This window comes from Tachypleus tridentatus, chromosome 9 (genome assembly GCF_004210375.1).
Source record: "Tachypleus tridentatus isolate NWPU-2018 chromosome 9, ASM421037v1, whole genome shotgun sequence".
In the NCBI taxonomy this organism is placed as follows: Eukaryota; Metazoa; Arthropoda; class Merostomata; order Xiphosura; family Limulidae; genus Tachypleus; species Tachypleus tridentatus.
The window spans coordinates 101,540,258-101,552,905 of NC_134833.1; the positions used below are offsets into that span (position 1 = coordinate 101,540,258).

Consider the following 12,648-nt stretch of genomic DNA (forward strand, 5'->3'; position numbering starts at 1 on the left):
TGAATAAAAACGGAAGTACTTGATTTTTATTTACTGATTTCTTAATGTTTATTGCAATAATATATAAACTTAGTTTCTTCAAATTTACATAGACACAGGTCACTTAAACTGTAAACAAAGAAGCAGAGTATATGTTCAAAATACAGCTCATATGAAACACTGAAATTGTACAGCTCATGTGTTGTATCTGTGTAAAACACTGAAACTCTATACAGCTCATGTGAAGTGTCTGTAAGACACATTGAAATTGTACAGTTCATGTGAAATGTCTTTATGAAACACATAAATTCTCTCATCGAACAAAAGTTCAATGACTTTGAAAGGTGCAGATTTCTTTATGTTATAATATTCTTCTAGTAACACAGGTTTCGCATAAATTACTAATCCTATAACAGAATTTAAAACTGATTGATGAATTAAATAATAATATCCAAATCACTGTTTTCAAAATCTTTATAAAATATCTTCTTGCAGTTTATATTTCTGGAAATTTTAGAACTGTAATTTACTTTTATTAACAACTAATAGTTTTGTTTTTTGTTTTTGAATTTCGCGCAAAGCTACACAAGGGTTATCTGCACTAACCGTCCCTAATTTAGCAGTGTAAGGCTAGAGGGAAGGAAGCTAGTCAACACCACCCAATGTAAACTCTTGGACTACTTTTTACCAACGAATAGTGGGATTGACCGTACAATATATCGTCCCCACGGCTGAAAAGGCGGGCATGTTTGGTGTAACGGGGAAGATATAAAAGAAATAACTATAAATTTTGACAGTCTCACCTATAGTTCAAAATATATTGCGAAAGAGAAAAAAACAAATAAACAAGAGAAAACTGAAGGAATATGATTAATTCACTTATAAATTTTCATAACAAATAAGAGAAATCTGTTTTAATTTTTATAGCTTAATGTGCTATTTAAAAAAACAACAACAGACACTATGTCAAGATTGAAACACTAAATAAACTATAAGTATTTTACCATACATAACTAGAGAGTCATATTGGTAAAGAAACAACAACAATAAAAAACGATAACATACCATAATATATGTTTGTTTTTGAATTTCGCTCAAAACTACTCGAGGGCTATCTGCGTTAGACAATTTAGTAGGTTAAGATTAGAGGGAAGGTAGCTAGTCACCACCACTCATTGCCAACTCTTGAGCTACTCTTTTACCAACGAATAGTGGGATTGATCGTAACTTATAACGACCCCACGGCTGAAAGGGCAACCGTGTTGGTGCGACGTGGATTCGAACCCGCGACCCTCAGATTACGAGTCGAACGCCTTAACCCACCTGGCCATGCCGGGCCCCAGAGTATAGGTAAAAGGTAAATAATTTTAAAGGTTTCAACATAAATTTATATGCGTATAAGCTAATAAATGCAAAACGTGAAACTCACAGTCCAGTCTGCATGTCTCTCAGTTTTTGGTTTATCAATCGGAAATCTGGTCTTGCATCTGGGTCCTCGTCCCAGCATTCCTGCATACATCTCAATATATAGTCATTGCATCCTGTAAGTTCGTCGATAGGGGGACGGTAAATATGAACGCCGTAATGATGAGGATTCATAACTCTTTCGATGATAACTGATAAAAAAATGTTAGTATTTTAATTCAGCTAATGTGTTTAATATTTGAAAAAATGAAACAAGTAAAAAACGTAATAACCAATTTCTAACAGGAAATAAACGACATCAAAAGTGGGATTTCATAAATTAAAATATTTATGCCTGTTTTACCAAAAAATCATCAAACCCAAGCAAATTTATTTCTGAGGGAATTATGTTAAAATGTTCATTGGTAAGTTGCAATACCTTCTTTTGGACCATTTTATCATTCGGTTGTTCATGGATTGACATATTAATGTAAATTAAAGTGAATAGACATAAAGGATTACACGACAATCTATAGTTGTTGTTTTCATACGTGCCAACTTTAGTTTTCTCTTCACCATAAGATATTTATGAACGTAATCTTAAACTAACGGTAAGAAATACATTTAAAATTGAAAATTAAATCAATCTTACCGTTCTTCATAAGGTAATGTAATTCAACTGAAATTGTAACTCAAAATAAAATTAATGTTCTTATGCATATAGCATAGTGAAATACAAACGGGACCTTCAAAATGCAATATGAGTTGATACGATATTACACGTACATTTGCCGGGCGGAGCTTCAGGTCCCCATGGTCCCTTCCGACCAATAATTTCGTAAAGAATGATAGCGAATGAGTACACATCTCCTTTTTGGGTTCCTCTGGGTGGAGGGTTCATCATCCTGAGCAGTTCCGGTGATCTCCATAGTAACCCTATTACAAGAGATTATTAAAGGTAGTATTACAAAACGCTAAGAGTGAAAGAAATAGTTACCAACATTATAAAGCATATTGAAAATAAACTCTATATGACTAATATTAATTCTTAAATTACTAACTCGATTTCATACCATTTTCTACAGATGGAGATCCGTATTGCATCGTTTTCAGCAATTTTCTGTTGTTCTCTGTTATAACACTCAGTGTAAAGAATTGAGTGAAATTTTGGGTAAAATCACTTATCTTGTTTAGGTAAAAGGTAAAGGTAACTCAATAGTAATTAACTGGATTAATTTCAACATAAATGATCTTTTTGTTTAATTTGATGAGTGATTCATAAGTCACTAGTAACTCTATAATCAACTAAGTCATGGACTTATAAATAGTTTGGACACGGTTTCAAAAGCAGGTGGAATCCATGAAAATCCTATCGATACCTCTAAGGTTAACCTATGCGTGTTTTATATAGTTGTAATGATGAAAATTCTTTCCTTTTTAACAGTAAATCACATAATCTGACGTAAGAGTGTTGTAAGACGTACCTCTCTGGTATTTTAAATCCTTTCCAAAGGGAATTTCTTGTCCTTGTTTTAGCTCATGTAGTCCATAGTCTGCTATCTGAAGAACCCATCTACTATCCACGAGACAGTTTGAGGATTTTAACTTTCCATGGGAAACGACATCGGTTTCGTGAAGATAAATCATGCCCTACAGAAAACAATTTTTATTTCACGATTAGATGAGTTACCTTAGAAGGTATTAACACTACAAGTACATGTTACACTTGTAGTGTGATGCATGACACTACTATATTTTTACACATCCATAAAAATGTTAGTATGTTTATCACTATGAATATCTCAAGCAACTATAGAATAAATTTCAATAATAACTAATTTTTATCAATAACTCGTTTCTTAAAATATAAGAGGTTTATTTGTTGTTCAATTTTACTATGATATTAAGGTCTGACGTGATGAAACTATCACCGAAATGCCTAATATTCTAAAGATTTATTTAAATAGCACATACAAGTGGTGTTGATAAATGATGTTACAATATACAAATGCCAAGACACATCTTGAGAACCAAGAATAATAAGTGTCATTAGAAATATTTATGACACAACAGAATTATTTTACCTTAATCAGGTCTGCCACTAGAGAAGCTATGAACATGTTATCGAGGTCTAGGTCTTCATTCTTTAAAACGTCCTTTAGATAGTATGAAAAAAACAACAACAAAGAAACATAAAATAGTTGTAATACTTGTTGAAACTGAAATACAGATACGTTATATAATGTGTAAGTCACATAAATCTACCCCAGATGATTTTTATTTTAGAGTTAAAATAAATGAATGATTTGTAAGAGAAACCGAGCATGAAATCGAATAATCTTAGATAAACCTAAATTACAATTTTGTATAGTAAAGAAGAAAAAGGGTTAATTTTCGAGAGAAATCCTTCAAAGAAATTTTCTTTTTCATCACGCTGAAAATCTTTCTTCACCTGAGCGACATCTACATGCACACAGAGTTAAACTGCCATGCTGGAGACACATGTTAAAGCGATTACTCTTAACCGAATAGAGAAATTAGATTTTACTTTTATAATACATCTAACTGAAAGTACGAAAGTCTAAGTTTGAGAACTTCTTATTCCTAATCCAATATGGTAACCGCCAGTCCATGTTTGAATTCCAATGTGAGTGACAGTTAAGCAACTTTTATCCAATTAAAAAAACGAAAAAAACCAACATATTAGAAACGCAGATGCTAGTTCAGAACAACTTGCTTTTAATGTAATGAAGTTCTTAATTTGATAACATTGAAATTCGTTTCTCAACAGAAATAGTGTTAGGTAATCTATCTGAATATATATATTTTTCTATTTTCCTTATTTCTTAATTATCCATTAATTACTTGGAAAATTGTATCTAAAATGTTAACACGACCAACATGTTTACTTGAATTTTTACTTTTGAAGATTAAAAGGAGAATGAATATAAGTAGTGATATAAGTATTAATATGGAATCTAGAACGTTACTATGGAAGTGTCAAGTACGTTTGCTGAACTCTGCGTTTAAGTCTATCAAAATAACTTATACGGTTTGGAATCTTTTAAAATTGCTCAGTTAACAGGAAAATGTATCGTCTCTAATTGGGACTCGCAACAAACAAATGCCTATATTCTCCTGTTCAACTATTAGCTCACGTAAATCGCCTCTGATTGATATTTCTCAGAGCTAATCTCTCGTTATCAATAATGCAATTACACTTCTTACATGCGTTTTTGTAAGTCAGGGTTCAATTTATTCAAAACATTTACCTGTAAAATACATGCTGTAGCAAAATTGTAGAGTTAAAATCTAGATAAGTTACAGTCTAACGTAATAGTTTATGCAGGTGTTTTATTTCATTTTACGGGAAAGCGAAATATATTCATTTCTATGTGAAGCGAGAAGTTAAGGAACCAGCAATAACATAAAGTAAAGTAAAATACGTATGGATACCCGTCTGATTGGAAAGAGATGTCAGCGAAACGATCATTAGTGTTAGGTAGTAAATAAGGTAAAAACGTGAGAGTGACAGAGAATGAAATGTAAACATAGAGGTTTTAATGTGTTTGTTTGCTTTCTAGGATGTTATCTTCAAAGCAGTGAGTAAAGTGACCACATTAGAAGGTATTAATGACTTCCTGAAGTTGGAAAGTCCGCATCAGTCAACAGTCTTACTGACAACGACGATTTTCTAGAAATTACTTCCTTATTAAATGTTAACCACCACCGATACAACGGTAAGTTTAAAGATTTTGATAATCATGGTGAGCACAGCCCAGATAACCCATTGCGTATAGCTTTGTACTTAACAACAAACATTAAATGTTCTTCACCTTTACTTTGCTTTGAAAATATATTAATAAAAAGTATTTATTTGCAGAGTAAACAATTTGAATCATGTCTAAAAATAATAGTAATTCTTGAAATATTTTCGTTAGTTTTAAACTATTGTATTTCCTGATAAAACATAAAAATGGAAAATTATTTAAAATCGTTCTTCCATATAAGTGTTTCTTGTTCGAAAGAAAGTTCAGATATTAACTGTTAACGATTAATTTCAAAAATATCAACATTTTAAAACTGTATAAAATTAAATTATTTGAAGGCTTTGTTTCATATGTTGTTTTTCGTCTTCATAACTGTAAAGTACAAAAAACGTGAAAATTTACTAACACTTTGAATACTCGCTGGTTCTTTAATGTCAGTTTAAGATGATTTTAACAGAGGACAAAAATAGAAAAAATATTTAACTGAAATTCACTATATTGTCATTATGGAATAAGCATATATTTAATTTGTTTGTATGTATTAGAATGAGTAAGATTTTGTGTTATATTTACTTTCTGATTCATAACGGTAAATACACAAATTACTTAAATACTGAAACAGAACAAAGATAATAATGATAGGTTTATTAGGATAATGATTTATGCAATTTTTATGCAGTTTGAAAAAAGAAGCAAAGAAAAATGATAAAATCAGAAAAGCCGCTCAAGTTAAAACTTCGTCATTTGTTTATTGTTTTATCCTAAATAACTTTCTAGTTTCAATCTAGTACAGATTTTAGGAATGCTTTCCACAAAAATAACACATACACAAAATAGTGTTATGAATTAAGTATGTGTGTGTGAGTGTGTGTTTCTGGAAATATCAAGAAAAAGAAAAAAAAAGCAAAGCTCTCCAAAAGCTCTTAGATGATATATATTTTTGAAGCCTTATGAAAATACTATAACATTAAAGGACAACGAGAGATTTTTGGTTCATTTAGCAGTCGTATCTACTGAATTAAACAACTAAAAGCCAGTCCTTATATTTCAAATATTTATCAAGCTTTTCTTTAAACTCTTTAAATTAACTGCATTTATCATATCTGAAGAAAACCAGTTTCAAAGGTCACCCACCATATTAAAAAAATAAAACCATCTTAATTGAAGATGACTCCTTTCCTGCCAAAATTTATACTTGTGTCCAGTAGTTTTACAATTCTCACTATTAAGTATGAAAAAGTGATACATCAACACAATCAGTTCTCTTAACAATCTTAAACACCTCGATCAGATCTCTTCTAATTGTTCTTTTTCCAATAAAAAAAATTCTGAGATTTTAATCAATTCTTATACGACAACTTTCCACCACAGATATTATCTTTTCAGCCCTCCTCTGAACTCTTTCCAATTATTCAATGTCCTTTAAAAAGCAAGGAGCCTAAGACTGAGTATAATACTCTAACCAATGACCTATACAATGACATTATGACCCCTTTAGACTTTTATTCGGTATTTTTGCAGATACAACATAAAACCACCAGCAATATTACATTGTTTAGAGACTGATCACACCAAGATCTTTCTCTTCCATAACATTGTGAAGATTACTCACATCAAAATTATAGTCATAATTCGAATTGTGCTAACCAACATGCACCACTTTTCTTTTATTATAATTTGAAGACATCTGCCATTTATTCGTCCAAATCACTAAATAATCCAAATTCGCTTTAAAGCTGTAACATCCTTCTCAGAGTCAGTAACAGTCGAAACTTTAATATCATTATAAATATACAAAAACGGCTCGTTTGGGTTGAGAAAATATTCTACGTAAAATATTTTCTCAACCCAAACGAGCCGTTTTTGCATATATATTTCTCCACAAGTGGGTTTTTCTCGACATCACTGTTTAATATCATCAGCAAATTGAAATAACCTATTAGTTATTTCTTCACCTGTGTTATTGATGTAGTTCAAGAAGAGAAAAGGTCGAAAATCTGAGATACCCCACTTATGACATTAATCCTGTTTGACTAAACTCTATTTGTAACAACTTTCAGAGTCCTTCCATCTACCCAGTTTCCTATCCAATGAGTGAATCTATGCCCCATACTTACAGAGATAACTTTCAAGAAGCTTTTCATGCAAAACTTTGTCGACTGTTTCCAGAAAAACTAGATACACCACTTCCAGATTCGTAGCCCCAATCTACGCAAGCAGTAATGTTTTCAAAGTTGTTAAAAATATTAGTAAGGCAAAATTTTCCTCTAGAGGAACCGTTCTGACTATTCAACAAAATTTTAAACTTTGTTAACTATTTTTGCAAGCATGTTTTATTAGAAATTCAAAACTCTTTTCACTACTGATATAAGATTAATAGGCTTATAATTACTCGCCTCCCTTTAAAAAAACAGAGTAATATTAGTGAACTTCTACTCTTCTGGCAGCTCCTGTTCAATAGTAGCAATAGTTCACATATCCAATCTTTAACTTCTTAAAAAAAACCCGTGGTTAGATATAATTTGGCCCAGGAGACTATTATTATTTTAACTTTTCAATGTTTCTTTAACAAGTTTAGAAATAATTATCTTGTTCAACCTTTCTTTTCCACTACCGGCTGTTCAGGTTGAAGAATATTGCTTAAATGTCCGATAGTAAAAACTGAAGAAAAGCTAAATTTGATAATCTAGCCATACAATAACCATCATATATTAGGTTTCTTTTATTATCATTCAAAGGCCCTACTTTTATCTTAACATTTTGCTTACTATTAATGTATTTGAAAATAACATTATTTCAATCTTTACATTTTTATCAAGCTTTTTTTCATATACTTTCTGATTTCTTAACTTCCCGTTTGACCAACTCCATTGAACTTCTATAACGATCCAAATTTCCTTTAACTGCAGTCAATTTAAACTTCTTATATCTACAATGCTTTTTAAAACTTTATCCTTTGTACCCTTTATGAGCCAACCTGATTTTTCACCTTTATCCAGTATATACTGTGTATAAAGAACAATCCTACCTGAATATTAAAAAAAAAATTATATTTAATATTTGTCCACATATGATCATTATTTCAAATTAATTCAGTTGCACATTTACAGGAAATAATTTTTGTTTCATCTCTTCAGAATTAGCCTTTTGAAATGTGCAATCTTTTGTTTCTTACGTTTCTAATATTACAATAATAACAACTTAGCCTACCATTTAAACTACCTTTGTACCTTGTTGTCAAACTACTCCCTAATTATTAGTGATTGCATTTTCTGTTTATTTTTGAATTTCGCGCAAAGCTACACAATAACTATCTACGCTGGTCGTCTCTAATTTAGCAGCCTAAAGGGAAAGCAGCTAGTCATCGCCACCCATCGTCAACCCTTAAGCTACTCTTTTACCAACGAATAGTGGGATTGACCGACACATTATAACGCCTCCAAGGCTGAAAGGGCGAGCATGTTTTGTGTGACGGAAATCGGAGTCTGCGACCCTCAGAATACGAGTCGAGCACCGTAACCACCTATCCATGCCAGGCCGTTCATTTTTTTCAAACACGATCATCGTATACGAGTAAAAAATGCGGACTATATTGAAAAAAGCTGTAACTTAAAAGCAGCAATATTGTAAATATTTTAAAAGAAAGGCTTTATTTTAAGTTTCCACGCTCTTACTTAATAGCGGAAAATTGAACTGGTTATGTTCATTATAGAACACAAATTTTGTTCATATATCTAGCATCATGATATTCTCTGATATTGATGCTTTACATTAATACTTTTTTCACCATGAAAAGGTAGTCAGAAACCAAACATATTGGGTTGAGGAATAATTCGTGAGCGGTTTTTCAAGTTAAAAATTATATTCATAAATGAAACGCTTTCGCAAAATATTTCATGTCATTTGGTAGATAATTTTTTGCTCTAATAGATGGTGTGTTTGATTTTCATATGTCTTTAATTTTTGCTTTCATTTTCAGCTCATTAAATGGAATGTCAAGTGGACAAAATCGAGCGTTTTCGACACCATCTGCTTTTCGCATTTAATTTCTTGCAATTTCGTTTACAACAATGCATACTATATACCTAGGTATTACATGAAATAAAGTATCATAATAAATGTTTTGGGTGTAATGTGTTCATGCATTGAAGTATTGCATAGTCTTGCATGTAATGCTTGAATGAAATTATTTAAAAACGCTCACGAATTATGCCTCAACCTAATATATTGACTATTAATATTGTCATCGCATTAAAATAATCGTAATAGTACTGATTGCATAAGACATGTAATGACTGTTTTTTAAAAACATTTTTTGTGTCCAAACAGGATTTGTGTAAAACGTTTTTCCCTATAAGTATTTTAGTAAAACAAATCGATAACACATAATACAAACGGACTATAACTATTACTAGAAACATCATTAATATAACGATTCAAACAAGTAAACATACAATTATCATTCTCACCTCCAGGCTACCTCTTGCACAGAATAAAGTCAAGACACAAACGTTTGGAGGGTCTACGCATGCGCCAATTACTGGATTAATATTTTCATGTCTCATCTCACGAATCTGAAAGATGAATTAAAATTACTACCCTCTCCAGACAAACTTTAAATGTGTAAGTTGAAATCTTTATAGTACCCTTTTACTACTTTAAAATTATTTATTTATTATCTTTTAATGGAAAACCAGAAACAAAAATAGTTAAATGTAAACAAGTACAAACAGGGTTTGTGTTGAAACAAACTCACGTTAATTAACTCCTTACAAAGACTCCTTGTAAGATCGACACTACGTTTGTTTATGTATTTGATGAATACAACGTTGCCTTTGTAGAAACCAACCCTAGAATCTAGTCGTTGGGAAAGAGAATTCTCTCTTCCGGAGTCCACTAAGTTTCCTAACCTGCTTACGTCATACACTTGCATCTGAAATTGATGTAAAAGTTTAAAGTTTTTCAGCATCGCATCGTATATTGAAACGGGTGACATAGCAAATTGTTTGAAATCTTTTACTTCGCAGCAAACTTAATGAATTGTATCTTAAGAGTCTACTACACTGTCGAATATTAATAAATATTCTCTGAATACAGTAATTGCTGATAAGCTATTATCTAAACAAGTCATGTTAGTACAGTTTTAAAAATGGTTGAGTTGTTTATGATAAAGTGTGTGTTTTTATAGCAAACCACATCGAGCTATTTGCTGTGTTCACTGAGGGGAATCGCATCCTTATTTCTGCGTTGTAAATCTGTTGACTTACCGCTGTACCAGCAGGGTAATTTTGATAAGAACAGAAGCTTATATATTTCTTATTACCAATGACATTCACAACTCAAGCCAATATGATACTGTTTTAACAGCGATTTAAGCAATTTACTTCCGTTTTATTTCCTCATTATATACTGAGACAATATATTTATAGCTAGTTATTGTGGTTGATAAAATCAAGTGCTGCAGCCGAGATGCTAAAGTTTCTTTACAAATATTGACTACTTAAAAGTTCAAGTCTATTTATAATTCTACCAGTTAAAGTATAATAAAGAAGCTGATGGCAAAACCCACAAGACAGATGTCAAAACTACCTAAGTAAGTTTCATAATAATTTCTAAATCGAAAACTAACGTACGTAGAAACAAAATTTGATAATCTTTAAAATTATCTGAATGTTTTATTTAAACAATTAATTGAAATAAGTAATTTTCCATTAAACGTTTCTCTCAAATTAGATATATATATATTTTTAAATCTACAAAACTATTCCTTGGGATATCTACGCAATGGCTATCGTACGTACGGAATCCATTTTCTTTGCGTTATAAGTTTCAAACTTACCGCTGAACGAAAGGAGGTCATTTGTGTTAATATTTCTGAAAAAAAAAAAAAAAAAACTACACAAGGGCCATCTGTAGAGAGAAATGCGTAATTCTAACTATTACAGGATCCAATATTAACCCTCGGTTTTACGGTCTGAACATGCAATAGACGGATTCACATATCCTGGTGATTGGGGTACTCAACTCACAATCTGAGAGTCGCAGAGTTCAGGGCATGTATATGCTCGCCCTTCCAACTGTTGGAGCAATATAATGTGACAGTCAATCCCACTATTCGTTAATAAAAGAATAGTCCAAGAGTTGGCGGTGAATGGCGATAACTAGTTGCTTTCCCTCTAGTCTATTTCTGTTAAGTTAGAGATGGCTAGCACAGATAGCCTTCGAGTAGCTTTGTGCGAAATTCAAACCATACCAAACAGTGAGATGCGCGAAACATTTCACACACATACACACAGAGAAACGTATAACTTCAACTAAAACCCAAAATCAACAAACATGATGAAGTTCTCACACACGAATCACAGGATATCCAGAGTATAATATCTAATGGTGTTATTCTCTGTATCAGATATTCCAGGTAGAATAGCTTAAAACATCCGTCGTAGTTGTATCCCAGTGCTAGAACTGGCAACTTTATGGGTATGTTAGTATGTAAACCTCTCCACGATGTGTTGGCTTTGGTGCAGATCACCATATATACAACTGCTTTAAACAACATCAAAACCCTAAGTAATGTAACTGCAACTCAACAATTTATAACAACGTCAGAACGAGAATTTATAACATACAAAACAGTTCTAAACCTACTGAAACGAATACACGTGGAAATAAATGCACATAATAAACCAGAAAAACACCATTGATACTGACACTAATATCTAAACCCATAATAACATATACGCAGCTTAGATCATCACTATCATATGCAGAAGCAACACATCACATACTGAAGAAACATTGAGCCAAGAAAACAGATAAAGTCACAGCCTCAAACACAACTCAAGAAAATGTGCAATCAATTAGTATATCTTACGTAGATTTACCAAAACCACAAGAAACAGTATTCACAAATACATAAAATAACACGATAAAATAAACAAATAAAACACATTTATAGATTTCCTCAGAGAATATAAAAATCCTCGTCAATATTAACAAGTAATATTTTAAGCCCATAATCCTACAAATAATCCAGATATTTATGAGCACTCCAATCACAAGTCCAATAAAATACATATCCAGGGTATAGTATCAGTCAATTTTATCCAGCTCTTACGACATTAACTAGTGTATTACAAGTGTACTGTTAGAACATTTACGTTAATTACGCCTCTGGTAATGTTATCTATTGAAAAGTGACGTTGCAGACAAACTGCCCGCGGACTAAAGTCGATCAAACAAGTGAAGTGGTAATAACACGAAACATTATAGGTTTAAAATTCACGAACATGTCCCTGAAGAAGGTAATAGGGATAAAGAAACAATAAAATCATTTTTGAGTGCTAATTTTCGAGAATTTATGATGGGACGTTTGAAATAATAATAGTAAAGGAGAAAGGGAGAGATCTGGATTGAATCTGATCTTCCCAGATCTAGATTCAGACGAGAACACAAATTTATAAAACACGTTTCGGCATTTTATGTTAAGTCATTT

At 31.8% G+C, this 12,648-nt stretch overlaps 1 protein-coding gene across 1 annotated transcript in view; it reads right to left on the reverse strand.

Annotated features, from left to right (window-relative positions):
* LOC143225902 (guanylate cyclase 32E-like) overlaps nt 1-12,648 on the reverse strand; it is a 42,815-nt gene that overhangs the window by 15,995 nt on the left and 14,172 nt on the right. The window contains exons 8-13 of the mRNA XM_076456091.1: nt 9,910-10,086; nt 9,623-9,727; nt 3,468-3,539; nt 2,868-3,033; nt 2,170-2,319; nt 1,409-1,595 (exon numbers count right to left, since the gene is read on the reverse strand). Of these exons, the coding sequence (XP_076312206.1) occupies nt 1,409-1,595; nt 2,170-2,319; nt 2,868-3,033; nt 3,468-3,539; nt 9,623-9,727; nt 9,910-10,086 (857 nt within the window). The remainder of the gene's footprint in view (nt 1-1,408; nt 1,596-2,169; nt 2,320-2,867; nt 3,034-3,467; nt 3,540-9,622; nt 9,728-9,909; nt 10,087-12,648) is intronic.